This window comes from Columba livia, chromosome 11 (genome assembly GCF_036013475.1).
Source record: "Columba livia isolate bColLiv1 breed racing homer chromosome 11, bColLiv1.pat.W.v2, whole genome shotgun sequence".
Classification (NCBI taxonomy): domain Eukaryota; kingdom Metazoa; phylum Chordata; class Aves; order Columbiformes; family Columbidae; genus Columba; species Columba livia.
In genome coordinates, this window is record NC_088612.1 from 3,597,240 (window position 1) to 3,623,010 (window position 25,771).

General features: G+C 42.2%; 1 protein-coding gene across 1 annotated transcript in view; it reads left to right on the top strand.

Moving 5' to 3' along the window:
* The window catches only part of SH3GL3 (SH3 domain containing GRB2 like 3, endophilin A3), a 47,021-nt gene that overhangs the window by 16,675 nt on the left and 4,575 nt on the right, over positions 1 to 25,771 (top strand). The window contains exons 2-8 of the mRNA XM_005513784.4: positions 14,315 to 14,383; positions 15,271 to 15,343; positions 15,905 to 16,048; positions 17,424 to 17,557; positions 19,640 to 19,798; positions 22,467 to 22,570; positions 24,799 to 24,926. Of these exons, the coding sequence (XP_005513841.1) occupies positions 14,315 to 14,383; positions 15,271 to 15,343; positions 15,905 to 16,048; positions 17,424 to 17,557; positions 19,640 to 19,798; positions 22,467 to 22,570; positions 24,799 to 24,926 (811 nt within the window). The remainder of the gene's footprint in view (positions 1 to 14,314; positions 14,384 to 15,270; positions 15,344 to 15,904; positions 16,049 to 17,423; positions 17,558 to 19,639; positions 19,799 to 22,466; positions 22,571 to 24,798; positions 24,927 to 25,771) is intronic.

A 25,771-nucleotide genomic window follows, 5' to 3' on the forward strand; every position in this document is an offset into this window, starting at 1 on the left:
TAAGAGCCTGTGGGATCCAAAGGTGAAAGTCCGTGTTGAGGATCATGGTATTACTGCAGCAGACTGGGTGAGCTAATGAACAGCTCCATGGGGTGGTCCAGCTCATTTGTGAGAGACCATGGAACAGCAATAAGGGGGGAAGGATGTTGGAATTGTTCTTTATTGGAGCTCAGCTCCTTTGGCCAGAACGGCTTGGAATAGCAAACACCAGGCCTCTCTGCAGCCGAGATACTGTGCTAGCTCTCTGTGGCTGGAATCGAGCTTCTGCTTGGTGACAGCTGCTCTTTTTACCTTTAAATGTACTACACACATTTCTTTTGACGTTATTCAGCAGCCAGTGGTTAAAAAGAGAAAAGATTGCGCATAATTAGGAAGCTGAGAAAGCTGCTTTATGTTATGGGAAAGAAACAAAAGACAGCGCTTTTACAGCTACAGTCAAGGGTCTCACCAAAATTATCTGCATATGGTTACTTATTGCTTAATGTTTTCTGTCAAAGAGGCTTAGTAAAAAAAAATAAATCTCAAGTACTGTATGCATTATAAAAGGAAAGGACTTAGCATTTTAGGTTTAGAAGCGGTAAAATACGTTCATTTAAACATTTCCTGCTACAATAACACTAAACACTCTGTATGCTTCTAAGTCCCGTCTTTGTCTAGTAATCCTACCTCCTAGAGTTGTGGGGCCTCACCTGGAGCTTAAATCGCCAAGTGTTTTGCTGCTGACAGATCTGAAGGCAGGAGGATACCCAAGCCCCATTTAAAAACTGAAGGATTTAATACATGACAATGACATTTTTGTCTAAGTGACAGTCTTCTAATGGGAGACCTTTCCTCTTGCAGATGATTTAGAACTCACGGTGTTGCATTTTCTGAACCTGGCGCTGCAGTACTTTGTAAGCTGTTTGGCAAGTAACTGTTCACAGTTAATATAGCTGGTGACGCTTATATGTTGTGTTCTTAAGTTGAGGTGTCCGTGCATCTGTGGGAAAGTGCGTTTGCAATTTAAAGGCAGAAGGTCAAATGTAATGTAAGAGAGAGTCATAAACAGTGCGTATCTGTGATAGAAAGCAAAGCTGATAGAAAGTAGCTTTTCAAGCAAAGGTTTATTGCAGCTCTCCTTGAAAGCAAGGGTAGTTATATCTTTTTCTAACTGTTTTCTGCTCTCTCCTTTCATTATTATCTGTTTCTCAAAATAACATTAAGTACATGCTGTACTCTGGGATGTTCGCTACAGTATTTCTGTCCTAGGACTCCTCATTCTTTCTACCTTGAGGCAGAGACTATATAAATTAACAGCACAGACCGGTCTTGTGCTTTGATAAAAGAACATGAGAGTGCACCAATAAATGACTCTTGAGCAGAATACTGAAAACAACAAAAAAAGTGCATGAAGCTCTGGCTGGGAACAGAAAACAGAGACTACCAGGGGAAAAAGTGGAGGGGGGAATGAATTATCATCATCTGTGGATGCACAAAGTAGCTGGATGTTCTAAAATGTTTCCTGCCCAAGTATGAATTCTCCGAACATTTTACTAAGCCGCTGCTCAGAGCTGTGGGATTTTTTCATCTTGACATGCAACCAAATGGAACCACAACTGGACAGCTCTTTGGTCCTCTGAACTGGGCTTAACATTGGAACTAACATCATGATTTAGACCTTTTTCTGTTAAATTTTATCTTTAAGTAATTTAATTATATATATTTTTTTTTTCATAGGACCAATATATCTCTTTAGGAGATCATTCCCTAATCATGGGAAAAAACATATAAAATCATTGAAACAATGACACTTCCTTTAGTTGTTACTTTTCTTTTAAATGGAATCAACTCCTCCCCTCCAGGCTTGTTGAGATAGCAGTTAAATTACTATTTTCACCAGCTGGTAAACAGATCCCGAATTTATCTTTCATTCCCATGCATATGTGTGTGCAGATGCAAACTGATATCCATATGGTCTGTAATAATGTGTTCTGAAGAGTTAGTTCAGTTCTATGTCAAGAAAATTATACTATAAAGAGCAATATTTTCTATGGCAAAGATGCTGCTGTAGAATATGCAGAATTTCAAAAGTTACAAAGGCATTTTTCTGACTAAACTTGAATGTATCTGTAAGGAAGAAACGAGCAACAGGCAACCTGCTGTCCCAAACAAGGTACAAGTAGGAAAGATTAGAAACCATATACTAGGGACAGCATAATAACAACACGGCACTTACCTTCCTGCATCACCTTCCTTAGCGTCACAGACTGTGGCCTGTGTGCAGCCACAGGAAATGGAAGAGCTGGATTTGCAGTGGCAATATCCTGGGGAAGAAGAGGATACAGAAAAAGGAACTTTAAAGGAAGTTTAGAAATGGTAATTGATCTGTTTGGCTTATAGAGCATAGCTGAGCATGCTGGGTTTGGTTTCAGTTCACTGTGAGTGCACGTGTATCCCAAAATGAAATGGAACTGGTTAGGAAAAATAAAAACATACCTCAGAGCAGCGCCTTTAATCTCTAGTTGTTCTTGGAAGGTTAATGGAAAATATAAACCAAACAAAAACATACGCCCTGTGCGGAGGCAGTGAGAAGGCTTTCCTTGTTTGTCTTCAGGGGGGAAAAGCAGCTGTGTTTATTTAGGCTTGGTTTTGAGTCTTGGTGTAAAGCTATGATGAAATGCTTCACCTCACATGCAGACCTGCACACTGGAACTGCTTTTATGGGACATATGGAGCCTCCGGTTGTGAAGCAGGGCCCACTGCTCGAGTGCCATCATGGGTTGTTTGGCCTTAGCCGTGCTGATAAGTTTATTCTTGCACAATATAAGATGGAGATAATAAATGTATGGTCATAAGACCCAATGCCTTGCTGTGACCTGGCTGCCAGCTCACATGCTGCTGCTCTTTTTATTTTTGCCTTTGTGTGTGTGATTTGCTCAGGTTTTGAGCAGGGTTTTAGTACAACATAGACTGAGAGAAGTGTGTCCCAAGAAAATAAAGGAAACTGAAGGAAACATAAGACAAAGATTATTAAAGAGTGAGTCAACTAAGAGAAAAACTAACAGGAAGCAGCGGTAGTGAAAAGAGACTAAACTGAATTGGCTGAATTGAAAAGAAGTGCAGAGGTACCAGTGATTAGTGTACAAGGAGAAAATGTGTTTTGGGATGTGTGGCCCATTTAACGTTTCTGTGAGGGAGATCTACAAAGCTTAGTAGGAATTCAAAGAGATGGGAGAAGGCAACAGCTCTGCGCTTGGGGACGGTGGCTGCGAGAAGCGTGCCTCAGGGGTCAGTACTGGGGCCAGTATTATTCAATATATTCATCAACGATTTAGACGAGGGAATAGAGTGACTGTCAGCAAGTTTGCTGATGACACCAAGCTGGGAGGAGTGGCTGACACTGGAAGCTGTGCTGCCATCCAGAGACCTGGACAGGCTGGAGAGCTGGGCGGGAATAACCTGATGAAATTTAACAAGGGAAAGTGTAGAGTCCTGCATCTGGGCAGGAACAACCCCAGGTTCCAGTATAGGTTGGGAAATTACATATTAGAGAGCAGTGTAGGGGAAAGGGACCTGGGGGTCCTGGTGGACAACAGGGTGACCATGAGCCAGCACTGGGCCCTTGTGGCCAGGAAGCCAATGGTACCTGGGGTGTATTAGAAGGGGGTGGTCAGTAGGTCAGAGAGGTTCTCCTGCCCCTCTGCTCTGCCCTGGGGAGACCACACCTGGAATATTGTGTCCAGTTGTGGCCCCTCAGTTCCAGCAGGACAGGAAACTGCTGGAGAGAGTCCAGCGCAGCCACCAAGATGCTGAAGGGAGTGGAGCATCTCCCTTATGAAGAAAGGCTGAGGGAGCTGGGGCTCTTTAGTTTGGAGAAGAGGAGACTAAGGGGGGACCTTATTAATGTTTATAAATATATAAAGGGTGAGTGCCACGAGGATGGAGCCAGGCTCTTCTCGGTGGCAAACAATGATAGGACAAGGGGCAATGGGATCAAGCTGGAACACAAGAGGATCCGCTTAAATTTGAGAAGAAACTTCTTCTCAGTGAGGGTGGCAGAGCCTGGCCCAGGCTGCCCAGGGGGGTTGTGGAGTCTCCTTCTGTGCAGACATTCCAACCCGCCTGGACATGTTCCTGTGCGACCTCACCTGGGCGTTCCTGCTCCATGGGGGGATTGGACTAGATGATCTTTTGAGGTCCCTTCCAATCCCAAACATACTGTGATACTGTGATACTGTGAACAGGACTGCCAGGAAAACCCGACGCAGGAGTTTAGTGCCGTAACCGAGCTGGCTGCCCCTGGCACAGAGCTGCGTGTAACACAATAGCTGTCAGTGCTAAAGTGATTTTCTTGCTCTCCCCGTTCCTGCTTCTTGTTTCAGTTGTTGAGCACTGAGCCAAACACCTCTATTTCTCATTTTCATTAAGATGATGATGCCCTTAACAAAGACCAGATGTTTTCCCTGGTATTTGAACTTGTGGCATTGATTTAACCTTGATGGTGCGGAAGAGCATCAGTTTTGCTGTCTCTTTCTCTGGAAGACAAGTGGTGTTTGTACTTCAGCATTGCACTGAGAGCTTCAGCGAGCTCTTAATTGTCACTTGAGCTCTGGGAGCCCAGCCTGGGAAATACGCGGAATCGCTACGTCCCCTCTTGCCAGGGTCACGTTCCATTTCTGCACCTCTTCTCCCATCTCAGAGCTGTGGTGGCTGGTACAGCGACCGGCCACTCGGAAACTGGGATCCTCAGGCTGAAAGGAGGAATTGCAGCAAACCTCCTCTGCAAATAGAGCTAGATCCTCACAGGTTCACAAATGAAATATGTAAAGGTGAAGTGCTGATGTTTTAAGTAGGATTCAAAATGAAATTATTATGGAGCATTAAATGCGCTACCTTTGCAAAAGTAAGAATTTCTGCCATGGTTTCCTTTGGCACTGCATTTTTGCAAACTCTGGCACTAGTGATACAGGTGAGAGAAGTGCCAACTTGAGCTAGTTTTACTGGCAGAGGTCTGAGATTTGAGAGGTAACAAAAGGAGAGGCGTAGAAATTACTGAATCCATTCCAGAACAAGAGTGCTGTTGAAAACGGGGCATCAGCTTATAATTAAATATTACTACGTGTGCCTGTTGGGTCAGGAGGATTGCTGTTGCTTTACAAATGGTCACACAGTGTTTCTTTATGGAAGTGTGTCTGTTCATTTGCACTGACAAAGTGCTTCCAAGCCAGGAGCCGTTGGTCTGCGCTTTGCTGTGCAAGCCCGCCTTCCTTCTAGAATATTCGACTTTTTGTGTAGTTTTTAACCACGTAGCTTAGTTTTGTGGCAAAGTGTTTGCTGATTGTCAGAAGTCTTAATGCCATTTGAAATGTATTGAGCTACAGTGCTCTGGATCTTGATAAATACATGGTCGTTTGCGGATAAGTGTTGGGTCTAGACTTGCACAGGTAACTCTGTGGTCAAGCAACAGTTTAAATATTGGTAATTTCTGAAGTGTTTGCTGTGTGCTAATTGCAGACCATACGCAGATGATGTCCTGAACTGTATGTACACCATAAGCATCCTGATGGTTCTACACTGTGGATGCACAGATTGTTTATGAAAATACCCACCACCTATCCAGCCATTATTTATGAATGTAAATAAGATAAGCCTTTGCTATGCGGTGCTAGAAGAAATACAAGGGCAAAACACTGCTTGAAAAGAAGGCATTAAGTAATGATGTAGTAGTAGTTGTTTAGTAGAGAGCAGTTTAGCTGCTGTCAGCTGCTCAGGACTAGAATCTGAAGTTAAACAGAGCTCGTATTTTGGCAGTGTGAGTCCTGTGTGCTTCTCTGATGAGTCTCTTGGGCTGGACTCTTAACGAGTATTTACATGCCTAGAGATTTAGAGAAGCACTTGGTGGGGTTTTCAAAAGCATCCAGGTCTCTAATACCTCTTGGGTTTCTTGAGGAGATATGGGGGGATGTGTATACACACATGTGCCTATAAAAGCCGTTGATTAATTCTATTATTTTGAAGCAAAAGCATATTGAATTTAATAGGAAATAACATTCCATCCCAGTCTGCTGAGCCACTGAGTTATTTCACAAATATTGTTTTGCTTGTGTCTTCCTTTCCTATAATTTTTTGTCGTTTTGTTTCCCTCGCTTATATTTGTAAGGCAAAAGGGAAACTTGCTGATCCTCCTGCCTTCTGACTGGCATGGGAAGGGTATCCTTTGACACATACCAGCAGGTTTAATGGCATGATGTTGTTATGTGTCATTTTTACTGCTAAGACACCAATTTTACTAATCCCAGCTTAGCATGGTTTTGTCGCTGAGCTCTGGCACATTTACCTATAAGAAAGGAAAAAGAAAAGCTAAAAGTGACTGAAAAAAAAAGTTTAAAAGTGATTGAACTTGAGAATATTTAGTAAAATACCACCCTTATGTTTTTACTAATTGTCCATTAATCTCCCAATCGGCATTAGAGACCAAGTCTTTTATATATTTAGTTGCATAACCAATATTTAACAGTTTGCTTACTGATGTATTTTGAAATGTTGCCTCACTATAGCTGTATGTGATATGATTTGTGATCCCTATGGAGATTCTCAGCTTCATTAATAATGCTCCCGTGGAAAGGTATTTTGCTGAATCAGACTCCAACTGGATGCTGTTGTTTTCTTTACATTTAGTTTCAGCAGAATTTATTCAGTTCAAGATCTATTATTTTTTTTAAAGTAAACCCCATAATTGCAGAGCCAGTTCAACTGATGTTCGTGTGTTCCTTGCTTTGTGCAATTTCAGGTATCTTTGATACAGTGTTTTCTGAAGTTTGGTTTTGAGCTGAAGATGTTCAGCTGGACAGTGTGGAGTTTATTCAGTTCCTAATTAAGGTCAGAAACGTCGCATAAAATTTTGAGCAAACCGTTCAGCTTTCTATTAACCGAATGTCTATTTGGCCTGGATGCAGATTTTTGTATGTATTTTCTCTTCTGTGAGTTTGCAGTTATTTAGGAACTAGAACAACCCACGATTGCATAGATCAGCACGAAACCAACATAATGCTTCAGGTTTAAGTGTTAGCACTCAACTAGTGATAACATGGAAACATGGAAACCAGGTGTAAACACTTTCCAGTTTACTAACAGTGTCTAAAATAAAAATATCTCTCTTGCACATGTTGAACACTTTTTAGTTTCACTCTCTGGCAAAATCTAGAGTTGTATTCTTATTATTGTAAGTTTAATGATCGTGCAGTACTTGACAACTCACAATTTGTATCCCATAAACATAACCTTCACTTGCTTTTTCTGTACGTATAGAACATTTTCTGTAAGATAACGTTCTTCAGGGCACAAAAATTGGAGGTCGGGGATGCTGGCGTTTTAATGTCAGTTACCACGTGTTCACTGCGTGGCCAAGGACAAGTCAGTTTAACCCAAATTCAGACAAGGGTTTAGGTTGCCAGCGCCCCCCTGAATTATGGGCTGTGTGGATCAATCCGTACAATTTGTTCCTCGTTGTTCGTGTCGCATGGAAAGCTGTGGTGGGGGCTCCTGAGGAGCTCTTGCTGAGAGCAGAAAGCCTGGAATCCAGACGTGTGAACGAGCAATCTGAGCAGCACAAGTGGCGCGGCCTTTCTTGTAATGAGAGCCGCCAGACCTGGGGAGTGTCACAGAAAGAGCCAATCTGTCCGTTACGTAGCAAAGAGAAAATATTCTGAAATATGTTAAGAGCTTTAAAAGAGCATGCTTTCTCAGAGGAAGAGACAGCACCCTTCTCAATGCGCAGACTTCTTTGTGAGTCTAGATTACACAGTCTATATTTGCACATTCTTTGGCTGGATTTCGTTAATAAGGTTAATTTAAAAGACCGCCTGATTGTGTACTGACTGGTCAGCTGGGTTCAGGATTTTGAGTGTTGACCAAGTAACAGCAAGTGCCACATTCCTGATCCTCTTAGAATTCACTTTCTGGCACAGACTTCTTGCAGGACAACTTTAAGGAGTATCAGCACTAGAATGTGGTGTCTGATGTTTCCATTGCTAAACTAATCAAAAATACAACCAAACCCTAAATTCTGGCAAAAAATTACCTATAAGAAATACATAAGAAAGAGCATAGAAATCATATGGGGTAAGTTCTCAGTATTACTGTCAAAGAAAGGAGATTTATTTTTTTACATAGATACACCAGGTAACAAATTGAGTCATAAATAATATTTCACTTGATGTTATTGGTGACTTTCATAAACTACAGGACCATGACCACGTTGTCCTGGTTTTACAGATGACTTAATTGTTTAATGCCAGACACTTCATCGTACGTTATCAGTTGTAGATCTTAGAGTGTGAGGCGTAACTATATCATTTGCTGCTTGCTTTAGAGATGATGAGTTTCTAAAGCACGTACACAGAATCTTACAGGTCTGTCAAGACCTTTGATGTACTTGTGCCTGTTTCCTTTCTGATTTTTCTTGAAAGAACAGGAATCAAAAAACATTTCATGCATCCCGGAGTTCTCTCAGCAGAAAGAATTGCAAGGATGCTAGGAACTTATAGAAATGGTCAAACGCCCACATCATATGCATTGTGTGGCAAATCTTTATCTAATGCACTCACTGACTTTATCAAAATGGCATTCCCTTTTCTTTTGAAAAATTTCTGCTGTGATAATACTCCAAAGTGTCACAATCTTGTGTTTAGCCTATATAAAGTCATATAGGTTGTTCAGCTTATTGCTCTTTTAAATGGTGGGGTTATTTTCTCTGTCTTTTTTTGATTGTGTAAGTCCTTCCTGAAGAAGACACTCATGAACCAGTAACCTTGTTTATGTCATGTTTTGGGTTCTGTACCTTTTTCTTCGTTGTGGTTTCCCAAGCGTGGGCTGTTTGGTTAACTACACTTTAACATGTACCTCGGTGTCTTCAGCAGCCCTCATTCATAGAAATGGTTTGAAGTTGGAAGACATCACATTAAGTGGTGCAGAAGAACTGTACAGAAAATAATTTACTATGCAGACAAGAATTTCTGGCTGTTTTGCCAGCCACCTTGTTCTTCTCCTTGTTTATAATAGGCTTTAATAAGCTTTTTTCAAAAGCTATTAGTGTTGTCATATTGCATTAAGTTCTCTATGCATAATAACTTAACACCAAATGAAACAATTACATGGCTGCAGGTCAATAACTGCAAGTTTTAATGATTTATTAAGAGAAGCACGACTATTATGCATTAACCATGCTGGAATGTAGTATTTTCTACTAAGTACTGTATTTGTAGATATATCTTAATGTGCAGTTTGGCCCAGTTCGGTGTCTCTGTGGGAAATGTAGCCAATATAGTTGTATTATTTCCTGGCTTTGTACAGGTTAACTGTGGGATGAATCTCTTAGTTTTCCCAATTGATTGCTTACTTCCTTTGTAGATGGAGGGAAATACATTTGAAGTATTTTAACAGCTTTTGCTTTTTTGTTAAAATAATTTTTCCTAAAAATCTGGGTTTTGCCTCATGGGATTGACACTGTGAATATTTATGACAAACGTAGGAAAATTCCATCGCATTAAAGTTTCAGCAGATAATTTCAGCAGATACTCCTTCAGAACAAAATTAATGCTGTTACTTGGTGAAGAGTCATTAAAAGCTCGTAAATATTTAATGCAATATGATACCTTTCATTCAGTCATTAAATGGTATTTGATGATTTCTTGACCTGTTTTGTACAAGAGAGTTTTGCTGGCCAGTTAAGGATTTCTTCAGCCCCACTTGTTTCAACAGTAGCTGAATAACACCAGAAAACCCCGTGACGGTTCAATCCCAGTTAGTGGTGGTTGCAAAAGAGGCAAAACAAGTGAAACAGAAGGTCAGAGCATGTTATTGGCTGGCAAGAATCCTATTGACTTGTCTTATAAAATACCCAATGGGCATATAAAAAAATAGGGTAATTGTTTTGAGAGTTTTATCGGCTCTCTGTTGATCTGGGATATTTTTGGCAGTTTCGTATGTTCAGTAACCTTCCTTAGTGAAATATGAAAAAGTAATTTAGCGGATATGATGTTCAAAACGTTAGTAAAAGACAGCGTTTTTCTGAAGCTCATTTTTATGAGCGAGAATGGAGAAATGTACTATTCCTGTGCAATGAGAACGATAAATCTTAACATATTCGAAATAAAAGTACTGAAAAATTACATGAGGCTTTTTTAGTTTAGAGTTTTGGTGAGCCGTAGATTTTGGTTTAAACTGTAGGCAGTTTGTGTGCTCTGTTCGTTCTTCGTTACAACAGAACAAATCAAAAGAAAATTACATTATCTCAGAGAAATTAGAGTAAGAAAGAACTAGCGAGAGAACAAAATCTCAATATTACGTTTATGGAAAACAAATGGTTACTCAGATAATTTCTTGGAATAAAATCCCTTAGCAGATCAATGTGTAGCCTTGGAGACTGTATAACAAAATTGCAGTTTACCTTTTGAACAGTAGTTGGGCATATAGAACTTAAAGAGAAGTCGTCACATCCAGAGAGGTTTCTTTCAAAACCTGTCTCTGGGGGTTTTTTTTCCAGATTTGCCTTCCTAGAAGATGCCCCATAAGCCCGCGAGACACTTTTAGATTGTTTCAAATTAACCATGTTTAATTTTTCGTGCTGTAAAGAACAGTAGGATCTAGGAAGAAGTTACGAGCGAGAAGCACCTGTGTGCAAACTGCTCTATTTCTTCGGGCAAAAAGTTCTGTTATACAGAGCATACAAGTTTCCCAATAAAAGGTAGTTTGCTATGGTGTATAGCTACCAATGACATGATAATACAAGGACTGATTTGAAAGTCTTTTTGTATTGAGTTTGGGGTCTTTTCTCCCCGCTGACTCTGATACGTCAAGTGTAATGGAGGGAGTTGCACAGAGAGCTGAGGGGAAGGAATCTGTCTCATTTCACAGCTGTTCTCTGGCTGTAGATTTTGTTCCACTTAATTATCTCCACCAGAAATATGACTAAGGAATGGCTTTAGCTTCTGGCCTGGCAGTGGAATAGCAAGGCGGTGCTGACCACCATGGTGGGAACTGGGCTTTTTCAGAGCCTGAAATTCTGACGTGGCCCTGTCTAGTGATGAGGTGCTGGATCCAAGGCACCCGCCTTCCAAATCTGGAGTTGAAGAATTCTTCCTGTACAAGTAATTCCAAGCTCCCTTGGAGTACGTACGTGCCTTATGTGACGCCAGTTTCGCCTTTGATTAGCTGACTCGTAAAAACCAACAGATATTGCCACATAATTACACAGCCCCACAGTTGGGCATGCTTCTGTTTCAGTTCAAAGCATTTTGCAGCCTCATATAAGGCATATATATGATGCTCAGCAAATAACTGGAGAACTAAAACTCATCCATTTTCAATAATTAACTTGATATCCTGTGACTTTTAATTGGGAGAGTGGTGATGCTAGTTTTACAACTCCTAAATTCAGTATGATCAGAACAAAAGCTTTTGTGTTCCTAAATGCAAGAATAGTGAAGCCGATACTGATTATACTAATTGGAAATAAGTGATAGTGGTGGAAAATTTGATGATAACCATTAGAACTTTATACCAGTTTTTACTGTAGGAGTGTAGACAGCGTATAGACTTTAAGGAATCATTCTTTATGGTATCTCTCTGAGCACTGAGGTAGTCTCCTTTTGCAAAGGAAAATAGAGCTCAGAGTAAACACCACTGAAGAAGCGTCTCTGCGAGGTTGCGTTCATGTATCACTGTAAATACGGAATTAAATACAGAATTAGAATTGGAGAGAGGTGGGTCAGAAGGGCTCTCCAGAGAGGCCTCCCAACTGCAGCGGGTCCTGTTAGAGCAGGTTGCTCAGGGTTTTCTGCATTTGTGTTTGAACTTCATGAAGTTCAGCCCATTTTTAACCAAGGCCCCTATGAGGAGCAGCTCCACCATCCACCAGCAGACTCATCCAAGTTGTTTATTAAATTACTCCATTATTCTCTGAAAATTGTAGATGCGCAATCTCTCTCTTCCTCTGGAAGCTGGTGCATAGAAATCTCAGTTGTTCTCTGACCTTCTGGATCTAACTTAGACACTTTCCTTACTCCCAGCTGCTCCAGCAAGTCCAATGATCGCCGTGCAAGGAGTGACTCAGAGGTGCTGAAAATAGTTTCTCCATGAGCGGCATCAGATTTTATCCATTCCAAAGACTGTGAAGAGTTTTGCAGCATTTCGGAAGAGAAACCAGAACTAACCATGCGTGGCAGTGTTGCTGTGCAGCGAGGCTGAGCCAGCTGCAGCCCGGACCAATGGATCAATAGTGTATGCCCTGAGACACCTACTGAAAACACATCAACCTCCAGCATATCTGATGATAATCTGCGTGTTTCAGGATATCTTTGTTAGCCTTCCAATGAGCCAGTGGAGTTTTCTTTCCTCTCTGGCATTATTATTAGCGTATGAACTTTCTACTCATCCACTTATGCTTCTTGTTATAATTCTCAGATCTATTCTCTCTAAGCGTGGGACACTCCATCATTTTAGTCATTTGGTACGGTAGTTTATTATTAATTACGCTTTCACAGTTGAGCAATCATGTTACTTCATTGCATTTATTCTTTGCCAATGTATAAAGGGATTATTTGTAATGAGACAGCTATGGGTTGCTACTGAATGTGGATTTTGCAGCTTCAGCCTGAGAAGGATAATTCCCCTTTGAAAAGGGATCACCGTGAGGCGTTTCAGGAAACCGCAGGTGTGTTTGCTGCCGGCTGGAGAAGGAAAACATGTGCGAGGCTGTGGAAAATGGCGTTAATTATCTTAGGAATGAACATTGCACAGAGAGGAGGTGAACTGCCAGTGTGAAGAAGCTGCACAATTTCTGCTGGGCCTGCACAGTTTCATGGAGCCTTTTCACTCACCTTTGTGCACCTGTGCTCAAGGGCTCCCCAGACATACCTGGGCAGTGTCCCCTTCCACGCGTGGCCTCAGGTTCCTTCTCTGCTGTCACATCTTACGGCAGCAAGACAACAACCCACAGCCTTCTCCACCTCTGTTTTATCTGCTTTTGTGCTTGTTCTGTCGGTGCTCTGGCAGAGAAATAACCTTGACAGGTTTGTGGGCTGCTTGGCATGCTAAGCATGAAGATCGCAAGTGCTGCTGTAAAGCCCACAGAAATAATTAGCAGCACGGCTCCCTTTGAACTCGCGTTTTCCCTGAAGCGGCCTTGTTCTCGTGGCCGTGTGGAGCGGTGGTGTTGATGTGAGGTTGGAGCTCCCAGCTGTTTTTTGGGGGGCCGTGTGTTCCCCGCTCACCTGTGCGGCGCGGGCCGGGACCCAGAACAGGGCAGCATCGCTTTACAAAGAGCCGTGACCCATTTCCAGATTATGCAAGTCTCCAAGGCCCTTTTAATTCAGTCAGATGAATTCCCTTCTAGAAGGCGTAGAGGACAAACAAAACGCTTTATTGGGGGCAGGTTTGGGGAACACCGGCAATCAGTGAGCGAGGCCTGGATTTTACATTACGCTGTTACAAGATTCTCTAAGAGTCAGTTAAAATGGAGAAACTCGTCGTATTTTTGCAGGAATTATCTTAGGAATTTATGTTTAATATTTGTCGAATATGTGCAAAGCCACTTCTCATAGCAGAGTGATGCTTTCGAAGGCTGTTTCATACTGGGTGAGGACCTGGCTTTCTTTTCCTGCTACTGCAGTGCAGGTACTATATGTTGCAAGAAGCCGATAGCTGAGTTCTTGAGTGCTTATTCCTTGCTATGGCTTACTCAGTGAGGACCAAATTTAGCTCTGACAGCCTGGAGTTTCTACACCAGAGTTTGATATTGTTTCAGCCATTTTAAGAAGATTTTTAGGAAATCTATTTGAAACTGGGGCTTTGCATTGTGAAGACGGCATGGCGTTCTTGTTTTTAGTGTCGTAAAGCAGCTCAGTCGCACAGGTGGGTCACAGGGCGGCGTTTCTCACTGGTCTGTTCCTTCCACAGAAGCCCACGCAGCTCCCAGCAGCAGGGGTTGTGTCCCCAAGACTCAAGGCACACAGGACCGGGAGGTACTTGGAGCTACAAGGCTGGAGACACATCCTTGAAAGGGTGCTCTGGGTTCAGCGCAGTCAGACTCTGGTTCCTGTGCCTGAAATACAAACTCTTTAACGATGAGAAATAGGGGTTTTTCTGCCTCTTGTATATTTGTCTCAGGTATTTTTGTCTCTGTTAAAATGAGTGCTTTGCTTCTAGGACTAAGGTTTCTCTTCTCTTGCGCAGCTGCCTCAAATGATGGCTGAAGCGAGTTCCTCTGACTCAGAGATATTTATTCAGTAATTAAATAATAATGCATTTCTTTTTGTTAAATTTGCCTTTTCTACAGTTGTTCAGTGAAAAAATAAGCGGAGCAGAAGGAACCAAGTTAGATGAAGAATTTCAAGAGATGGAAAGGGTAAGGAAAGCAACATTATGTTTTTCAATATTAAGCTATTGCAGAATCAAACATGTTTCATGTTCCAAGTCATAGAATGGTATTGTAGATTTACATGGGGGAGAAAAACAAACAAACAAACCAAAACACAACAAGGTGCAAATTGATCCATGAGCTGCCAGTTTCTGCTTTTTCAGCTTTTATGTGCTTTTTTATTACTCTTGTCTTTCTGTGTATATTTTGATGTTCATAGTAGACCTAGGTCACAGCTTTTATTGTTGCAGATTGAGGAAAAACCTCTTGTGTCAGTTGTTTTTTTTTTCCAACACGCACTTTTGAATCTATGATCTAAATAGGTTTCTACGTTTCAGTTTCTTTGGCTACAGAATAATTATTTCCTTTCTCTGCATTATAAGAGGAAAAAGAATACGCAGGCCCTAAGGGAGAAAAAGTAAAACAAACCAGAAATGTGGTTTTTATACCATTTAGAAACTATCAAATGAAGACAGTGCAAACTACTGCTGTAAATGGCCGTGGCTGCAAGATTGTGAGGGATGTGTTGAGTGTCTTTCACCTATGGAGAAAAGCAGTTATAGTAAGAACTGTTGGGATGGCTGGACAATGTTAGTGTAGAATGTATGAGCAGTAGGCAAGACTGATGGGCTGGAAAGACAAGCCCACATTTTGATATAAACCTTCTCTCCTTCCCACTACTACCTGCCGATGAATATGGTTTTGGTAAAATCCTGTCAGAACTACAGCGTGGCTATTTATTTTAAGCAACAGTATTTGCTTTATTTTAAATAAAATTTCTTAATTAGCTAGAATAGTGTATTATGTCTTATAAAATGAGAAACTTTCTAGTAATTGATTTGCTTGTTGCTAATTGTATTCCTTTTCTTTTTCAGAAAATCGATGTTACTAATAAAGCTGTAGCGGAGCTTCTGTCCAAATCCACAGAGTATCTTCAGCCAAATCCAGGTAGGAAAGGAGCGGTGGGTGTTGAATTTTGTTTAACATTGACTTCTTACTCGGATATTCATCCTAGGTAAATAAAAGATAATTAGGACATTTTGGTGAGGCCTATGGGTGTCCTAGAGAACTTTACCTGCGTCTGCGATGAACAACTGCAAATTCAAGCAAGAGAGGGAGAGAAAGAGCGCATGAAATTGGCTTTGGCTGTGGTTGTATCTTTCCTGCGTTTGTTTTCTGCCATACTTCTAATCAGGGAGTTCACAAGCAGGAACATTCAAAGGAATATGAGTGTTGGTGAATATCCTCAGAAGGTGACAAGCGCTCCCTCTGCACACCCATCTGGAGGAATGATGTTCATTCAGTTGGGAATAAAAACCCATATTTTGAATCGAATCTTATATCAGCTTCCAACTTTTGACTGTGATGTACCGACAACAAAAAACTGATGAATCTACAGACCAATGTACCGACTTGCTCCATGACGTCGCTTGTTAAATGACTTATGGCTTTAAATATATTAGTTTTAAAAGTGTTTTTATATAACTTTCTTTTTTATGTCTTCCTTAGCATACAGAGCCAGGCTGGGCATGCTGAACACCATGTCAAAGATCAGAGGACAAGTGAAAACCACAGGCTATCCCCAGACAGAGGGACTCCTGGGAGACTGCATGATACGGTATGGCAGAGAGCTTGGCGATGATTCTATGTTTGGTGAGTCTGTGCATCTCCTCTGTGAATATTTCAGCATAAAGTTCTTTGCAGAATATTACTCAGGGATATAACCTATGTAAATAGCTACTGCAGGTAAGAGGGAAAGTTAAGTGCAGTGGTCAGAAGGTCATTGACATAATTAACAAACCATGATGCATCTGCATATTGGTCTTCCTCTATTGCAGATGGATTTGATAACACTATTACCGATGCTGTCTGATGATTCATGTTATTACCATAGCTATTTTAGTTTCTAAGTTGCCAAACCTAAAAGTGATTATTACATGCACTGTATTTCTGTTAACCTTTAAATAAAAATGGTTACCCTGGATTTGAGAAGTAAACGAAGGGAAAAATTTCTGTTGGAAAAAATAAACAGTAACTCTGGGTGGGTTTTTTTTAGGATTTCTGTGGATCTTAAATACTCATTTTCTTGTTTTTGTGAAAATGAACTCTAGCTTGGCCACGCTACAACTCTTTGATAAATCAAATCTTACCTATTTCCTCTCAAATAGGCGACTGTGGCTCAGAGAGAGCGTATGGGCTGGGTCTGCATGCAGGGGCCAAAGCACAGCTGGCTGGCTTTGTCACATACTCATGTTAATACCCGTAATTTTACACACTGTGGTTGTTCTGAAACACACGCCCAAGTAGGTGCTGCACAGGGAGAGGTGCTGCTGGGAGAACAAAGGCTTGTTTAGTCTCTTTGTGAAGTGGGACAACTCGTCTGTGAGCTGGATGCATTTGTGCTTTTCCAAAAGCAATGGGAATACCAAATAAAACTAGGAAAGGGGAAAGAACATTTCAAAAACCATTCTGCATTGTGATACTTACATGCTTCACAAAGTAGACGGTGCATTAAAAGAGGTGGTTTTCAAGAAGCATCAACGATTTTGACCAAAAGGAGGTTTGGAAAAGAAAAACGTATGTGAAGAAGCTGTAAATCATGATTTTGTGATCAAAAAGTTACTGTCTTTTTGCATATTTAATAATATCACTGAAGTTGTACAAATGAATCAGCTTGGTTTGCAGTTCTCAAGGTGAAGTAGGTTTGTTACCTATGCAAATACAGTAGAGAATTTATATATATATATATATATAAATATATATATATATATATATATATAGTTCCTGAGGGGTTTCAGGCGAAAAAACAAACTATACTTTGGAACAAGAATTTTCCAGTTCTAGTTTTCTGTAGAGGACAAACAAATGCGTAGCTTGCGTTTTGTGTTTTTGGTTTGGTTTGGGTTTTTTATGTTAATTTTCAAGGGTTACAGCAGATACAAAATACCTGTTTGAAATAGCTGTTTCACGTGAGAAATTTTCTGGTTTTACATATATTGAGATATAAGTAGCGTATTCTTTACCATAGGCCTGGCACTACTGGATGCTGGTGAGAGCATGAAGCAAATGGCAGAGGTGAAGGACTCACTTGATATTAACGTCAAACAGAATTTTATTGATCCGCTACAGTTATTGCAGGACAAAGATTTAAAAGAGATTGGGGTAAGTTTTTCTGGGTAAAGGTTCACTTATCCATAATCAGAGTCAATGAAACTTCAGTTCCCTGAGATACTTCTCTTGAAAGAAACAAGGGAAATAAATTCCACTGTGTTTCGGCTTGTCTCTCTAGCAAAACAGTGGTGAAATCTGCCTCAAATCAATTCCTGGCTGTTTCTCACTTGTGTAACTTACTCAGTTTGCTGTGTTGTTTGTACATTCAGTACCAGAAGGATCGCTGTCGAGGGTTAAGATTGCGGGGTGGCAATAAAACCCTGGCAGATGTATTGTTAACACCCTCTCCCCCCCCACTTCCCCCTTTTTGCCCTTCCCTCTCCCCCCTTCCCACTCAGGACAGGCAATTGGGAGGGAAAGAAGGACAGAGAGAAGAGAGGTGGAAAAATTAACAATGTTTTACTAATGCTACTAATAAGAATAGAGAAAATAATACAAAATATACAAAACCCATCTTGACAGTCTCAGCAACTGAAGAGCCGGCACTCAAAGTCCTGGACTGGACTCTGCAGCCAATCGGAGCTGGATTAAGTCTGTCACTAGGCCTCAGTTCGCAGAGATGACTAGCAAGGTCCTCTCCTAATGTCGGCCATGAGCAGAAGGGAAAAAGCAAAGGCAAAAGGGAAAAGGGATGAGATCCTCGTGATCTCCCACTTTTATATGAAGTATTCACGTGAATGGAATGTTATACACAGTTGGTCAGTTTCTTGGCCACCTGTTTCTCGTCGCCCCTCTCATGATATGTCCATCCGTGCTTATCAATAACTTCCCATTCCATTGCTCTGTTTACCAAAACGTGTCTGGTTCTCCAGGAAAATGCAGTTAATATGAAGCTTTAGCTGACAGGCAAAATTCACTGAAAGAGAAACTTGTTTTTAACGAAACCAGGACAATCGCAAAGAAAATGATATTCTTTATTTTTCTGCTATTTTATTTTAACTGACATTTTTATTTATGTTTATGAACATGTGAGTGGGCTCTGATTTACTGTGACTGATTATCCTGTTTTTCCGTCTCTGTCAGCCTGAAACTGTTTATAATGAAGGATTAATGTAACTGTTGAAAAAGGCTGTTCAGGGCGATCACAGAATGATCTGAGAAGTGCCATAAACCCTCCCAGTGCCGTATGCCACTATAGGAAAAATATAGGAATCTGAGGGATGCATTTTAACCTTTAGGGTGAAGATTTTCGGTGCTTCTGTTTACAATGTGACAATCCAAAGCAAGCCAGGCAGTCTGTGTCTGAGTCTGTTGATTCCAATAGACTTGGGTAATAAGCGAGTTAAAGCCCTGATGAAATGCAGAAGTGAAAGTTATTTTATTTGTTTACACATAAATGGATGTGGAAAGCACAGCAGAAAGATAGTAATAACGTCTTGGTGTCTGTAGCTGTCTCCTATGATACATAACTGCTTTCAGTTGTAGTTCTTCTGAACCGATGAAAAGAAATAGTTTGACTTGAGCTTTAATGAGCATTTTGTACTGTCACTTTAAGTCCATTCTATAAGTCTGTCAGTCCTGTGATTTTTGGCAACAGAAAAGCCTGTGTAGTTATATCAGACAGAAGTGTCAAATTGAGGCCTCACAAAGCAAGCGAGAATACAGGATGTGTTGGAGCGCTGCTGATAGAGTGAGAGGGGAAAATAACCTGTAACTTTTAGCTGTCATGTTGCAAACAATTCAAGAGGTAAACTTGAATTAAATGTAGAACATGGGGACACAGAGACATTTAGATCTTGCTTTTCATTTAGAAAATCTGGGTTTAGTAAAGTTCATGAGTTGAATGCCCAAGTTTAGCAAATCAAGGTACCCAGTTCCCCAGCTGTTGATAAATGGCTGTTTATTTAAAGTCTATACAATTTAAAATCTCATTCCTGTATACAGCCCTAGACTTAGCTGATGCTGCCTTAGATCAAAAGGATGGACTGGATAATACCTGAGGTTTGTATTCTGTTGATTCTGTTGTATTCTGTTGATTTGCATCCATAACTGAAATTTCCTTAAATCACAGTGTGGGGTTTTTTTGGGGCATGTCCCGTTTGGACCTTCTCACAAATGTTCTGTCTTATTTAGCATCATTTGAAGAAACTAGAAGGACGCCGTTTGGATTATGATTATAAAAAGAAACGTCTTGGGAAGATACCAGATGAAGAAGTTAAACAAGCAGTAGAAAAATTTGAAGAGTCAAAGGAACTGGCCGAAAGAAGCATGTTCAATTTCTTAGAAAATGATGTAAGTCTGTCCTGCATTCTTGAATAGGAGAACTCAAGAATTTGGGAGTTTCTTCTGGAGATGCAGTGGCTGGGACGAGACTGTCACAGAGGTCTTGAGCAGTTTTATCATCTGTGAGCAGTGAACTATCTGAGGGTCGAATGCAGTTTGATCAGTGGGAGGGAGAAGGTTGGGAGATGAGCTTAGTGGCAAAGCTGCTGCTGAGCCTGTGAGCGAGGGGGTGCGCCCTGCGCTTTCGGAATTGTCGCTCACTTGGTGTCAAAACTTTGCTGCTGAACTGAAGTCGCTGAATTATTTTACCTCTGAAAATCGTCGTTCTCTTGAAATGACTCCATAGAGCTTGTGGCTTGGGCTCAAGAACCTGCATTTTGGCTCGTAGTCCAAGTCCGTGGTGAAATTGTCTAAATAAGGAGCAGCTGTGGTCATTGAGGATAATCCTCTTTTCTGCCCACACACAGGGGAATAGCAGGATGTGCTTTCTCCCATGTAATCAAGGAATTGTAGGAAAAGAGAACCAGACCTATTTGGGCTTATTTCCAAAGCTTTCTCTTCTCCTGTAGATGCAGCATCACAAAAAACACGCTTAGCAAATAGGAAGCGTGCTCTCTTCTATGAGCAAACTGCAACACAGGGAGCTGTTAAGTGGGAATACTTAACTGCAAGGACCTTCTCCCTCTACGCACACCCATGCAGTGGCCAGTCATGTACGAGCCTGTAGCTCCTAAACCGTTTGTGAGTGGGACACATTTGTTATAGTGGTATATAAGTCAATAAGCCTCTTGTTGTTTTACCAGTGCAAGGTGTATGAGGGCAGCAAAAAATGTAACATCCTCTATGAACTATTTCAGCACACTGTTCCACTGGAGGCTCTACCGATTGCAGTGTATGTGTTTTATAATTCTGCCTTGCATGAGCAGCTCAGAACGTTTCAGTTAGTGTTTGTCATTAGTCAGAGCACCAAACTGAGGATAAAACAGTGCATGGATTAAACGTTTTAGCTGAGCCACTAGAGAACTGATGAGTTATACTTTATAGTACAGCTAATTCTGCCATTGGGATGGGGTGAACTTGGATGTCCCTTGGAGGTTTTTCACTGTCCGCTTCCTATTTTTTCTGTTTAAAGAAAACTCTTTGCTCCTCCCTTCCATTTTCCATGCTGACCCAGTCTGTCTGTCCTGCTTTAAGTTCTCATTACAGCCTCGTTGTCTGACCGCAGATGGTGTCACTGGGTTTGCAGAGATCTGAGCTGCAGTCGCTTCCTCCCCATCCTTCCCAGCTCCCCAAATGTCTCCCTTTCGTGGTCGGCTTGCCCTGCAGTCTCTGAGCTCTGGTTCCCAGACATCTTGCCAGGCACCTTTCGGAGCCTCAGCCCTGATCCACATCTCTTTCTCAGGTTTTTGCACAGCTCGCTCCAGACCTCCCACATAGACGCTGTTGCGTGTACTTCTTATCAGATCCATCTTCCTGCCTTTCCCACTCGGCCAGTCCCAGGCTCCTCTTGCTAAGTGGCTTTTAGTCCCTCAAGCTTCTCTGGCTCTTTCCCAGTCTCTCTCTTCTCCTAATCCTCAGTTCCATAACCCTCCTGGCTCTGAGTCATCTTGTTTGTACAGCGCTTGTCCATCCATTTTCTCTGACCACCCCATCCAAACCCCAGGCACTTGGTGCGTCGTCCTCAGCTGGTTTACATTACTCTCTCTGACAGTGATGGAATCGTGTCAGCTGTTGGTTTGGTTCTGTGCGCTGCATTTCTGAACACTGTGTGACAATGTTTGGCTCTCTTGGCGTCCCGGCAGAATTCCTAATAATCTTTTTAGCTGAGTAAAAGCAGACAAAGTATAGCACAAAATTGCCATGGGTCCATAAAACATTTGCAGAAAGTCTACTCGGATATCTTCTTGTGATCCAGACATCAGGATGGAATGGAAACGTGTCAGACTTCTTGGGAGTCTGTCTTCTTAATTTTGTTTTAAAGGAAGGGGACAAATAAATATCTGTTACTGGTATATCCCCAGTACAGCTTGATTTTTTCAGATTATGTGAGGGGAATGAGATTATATGTTACCTCATTAATATTTTTTTTCTCCTCCATATTCTCCATTTCCTCAGCATTCATTTTTTTGAATGATTGGCTGATACCTCTAAAATCCAAGTCGATAAATCATGTTTCATTTATTGCTTTATAAATGCTGCCATCTAGTGAGGTAAATCCAGATCATTTCAGAAGTGCGGTTTGTAAACATTGCTAATAAACACTAATGGGTCGGAGTCATAAGAGCTGTCACGGTGTAATTTCTTCCAGCATTGCTGATCAGAAAAGCCCCACTTTCACCTGCTAAGGGGTCATGGCCTCTTTAACTATTTCAGGCTTGGGTGTTGACAGACAGCTGGCCGGGAAGCTGAAAGCAGAAGGGATTTGCACATTGTGAAAGGAAATGACTCAAGGACCCAGCCCTGAGTTAGTGAACTAGAAATTACACCTCAGTTTTGTTCACTTTCCAGCTGGCAATTTCTTAGATAGAATCACATATGCTCTTTTTCAATAGCCTCCACATGGTATCATGCTCTATTGAGATACCAGGTCTGTTTTGAATGATCTGTTTGTTTATCCTTCAGCTTGAATGTGCTATACTGCAGGCTACTTACCAGCATTTTCCTCTCTATATTTCAGGTAGAACAAGTTAGCCAGTTGGCCGTGTTTGTAGAAGCAGCACTAGATTACCATAAACAATCCACAGAGATTTTGGAGGATCTGCAAAGCAAACTGCAAAACCGGTAAGACTGAACCCATCAGCAAAATCTGAACCTCTTTTGCAGCTGAAGTTCATGAATGTGAAAAGTCACTGAAGCAACAGATCTTGTAGCACCATCTCACAGATGCACATTTGCTGCTCTCTGTGCCTTACTGGACTTCATTGCTTTCAAGTGTTGCCACCTGGCAACTTCTTGCTGCTCTGTGAGACTTCATTGTAACACAGGATCTGCCCAGAAAGCTTTGAGTGTGTGCAGAATCGCTCACATCTGCAGAGGTTAACCAGGACAACCTCCCTTTGTTTGTACGTTTATTTAAACTTGCGTGGTTTGAGTTGTGTTTTGGAGGCTTTGCTGAGAAGTTGGCCTGTTTTCATTGAGATGGAGGAGTATAGAATCACAAAGTCATAGAATGGTTTGGGTTGGAAAGGACCTTGAAGATCATCTAGTTCCAGCCCCCTGCCATGGGCAGGGACACCCTCCACTAGACCAGGCTGCTCAAAGCCCCGTCCAGCCTGGCCTTGAACACTCCCAGGGATGGAGCATCCACAGCTTCCCTGGGCAGCCTGTTCCAGTGCCTCACCGTACTTGAATAGTGAAGAATTTCTTCCTTATATCTAGTCTAAATCTGCCCTCTTTCAGATTAAAACAGTTACCCCTTGTCCTATCACTACATGCCCTTGTAGAAAGTCCCTTGTCCAGCTTTCCTGTAGGTCCCCTTTAGGTGCTGGAAGGCTGATACAGGGTCTACCTGGAGCCTTCTCCAGGCTGAACAACCCCAACTCTCTCAGCCTGTCCGCACAGGAGAGATGCTCCAGCCCTCTGATCATCTTTGCATCCTCCTCTGGACTCACTCCAACAGGTCCATGTCCCTCTTACGTTGGGGGCCCCAGGGCTGGACGCAGCACTGCGGGTGGGGCCTCAGCAGAGAGGAGCAGCGGGGAGAGTCACCTCCCTCCCCCTGCCGGCCACGCTCCCTGTGGTGCAGCCCAGGTTACAGTTGGCTTTCTGGGCTGAACATGCACATTGCTGGCTCATGTTAAGCTTTTCGTCAACCAACATCCCCAAGTCCTTCTCCTCAGAGCTGCTTTCAATCCATTATCCACCCAGGCTGTATTTCTGCTTGGGATTGCCCCAACCAATGTGCAGGACCTTGCACCTGGCCTTGTTGAACTTTGAGGTTTGCACAGCCCCACCTCTCCAGCCTGCCAAGGTGCCTGTGGATGGCATCCTGTCCCTCCAGTGTGTTGACCACACCACACAGTGTGGTGTCATCAGCAGACGTGCTGTGGGTGCACTCAGTCCCTCTGTCCTTGTCGCCAACAAAGATGTTAAAGAAAAGTCTAGATTTATATGTAACAGATGTATAACAGAATTCTGCAGCAGAGTAAGGAAGCAGCCAGCTGGCCAGGAACATGGCTGTGAAAGGAACATTTATGAAAGGCCCAGACACTTCGTGTCATCCTAACAAGAAAAAAATGCTGCTGTCATTAATTTGTTATACGTCACTCAGAGAACAGGAGACCTAATTCCTCGAGTGTCTCCATAGTGCAGGCAAACATTACTACATGATCTTCTGAGGTCCCTTCCAATCTGTAACATTCTGTGATTCCAGTTGTGGTGTTGTGATGACTGTTTGGGGTTTCCCGACGTCATAGCGGTCGTGGTGGCTGCGTGAGCGCGGGGCAGCTGTCCCTGCAGACACCCTGCACTGTCAGCCGGAGGGACAGGGAGCTCTCAGCTGGGCCACATGCGCGCGTGGGGAGAGGTGCTGAGGCAGTTGTGCTGACCGAAGGGTTGTTTCCCATTTTCTCTAACAAAAAGGCGATGTGTGAGATGCAGTCCCCGGGCCTGGCTGCGTTTCTGCATGTGTCATTTGCACTTGATCTTTCCAGAGAGGTCATTCCTGGAACTTGGGCTGAACTCAGTGGCAGCCGTGGATGCTCATCGCTTCTCAAAGTCAGGCTGTTAAGCTTTATGCCTCTGTCAGCAGGACTAAAGCATTAAATAAAGTAGGGACTTGCTGAAATTCAAATACAGTATGAGAATTGAGGAGCTTTTAGTGAATAAGCCTGCCCCGCACACTCTGTGCCCATCCTCCCCCTCCTCCCAAAAATTAACATAAAACCAAAACCAACAGAAGGGTTTGTTTTTCCCCAGCTTTCAAAGACCAAAGTGCTGAACCCGAGTGGAAGCTCTGTAAGTATTTCTCCCTTCAAATAAATCTCATGCCACTCTTCTCTGTGTTCCAGAATAAATGTAGCATCTAGTCGGCCTAAACGTGAATTTAAGCCAAAGCCTGTAACAACAACAACCCTGGAAATCGGTGATAATCAGCAGCACAATGGGATTGCGTATAGTTCTTCCATAAAACCATCAGGTAAGCCTATGGCCACAGGGTTAACATGTCGATAGGTGTTTTGCCAGATTGTGACTTGAGATATTGCCTGTACCATGAGAGCAGGGGCTCCAGGAGGCACCAGTGGCCGTGCACCTGACTCCGCTTGGTTTCCCAGATTTGGAAATGGAATTGTGTAGCGGGAAGCAGTGAGGCGAAGGTTTCCTTCTCTACTTGACATGGTATCTAGGATCTTTTTCTGAAGTTGCTTTTCTTTTCACTTGTCTTCCTCACTGACCAATTTTCTCCTCCATCCTTTTTCAAGGTTGTTGGGAGGGAAATGAGAGAACTAAAGGTGAAAGAATTAAGCTTGGAGCTGTAACCTCATGCTCCTTCTGTCTCTAATTTTCTTGCACTGTTCTGCAAGGTGAAGCTATTATCTGATCCATACTGAAGGGGATTTGCAGCAGTTTGGCAGCATAAATGTACCCAGCAAGATACTATTCCTCAATTTGTTTCTTTTGTGCTTCAAGCTGCTTGAGGGTGCGTTAGTGAAGCTCCCTGGGCCGCCCGAATGCTAAGAACACATCTTGTGTCGCTGTTAAATGTGAGATCGAGGGAGAAAACCTCCTCTTGCACACTCCTCTCGATTCAGACCACTGGTTCCTAAGACATGTGATACAAGAACACATTTCATTCCAAGCACCAGGGACATTTGTAGCAATCAATAACTTCCTAGTTAGTTTCACAGCACATCTGGATAAAAGTAGCAGAAACATAGCAACCATTTATTAAAGTTCAGCATAAAATTTCTAGGCCCCTGTCAATTGCTTGTCAAGTTATACAGGCTTTATTTTTTCTGCTTTGCGTGTACAGTGGAGAAGTGA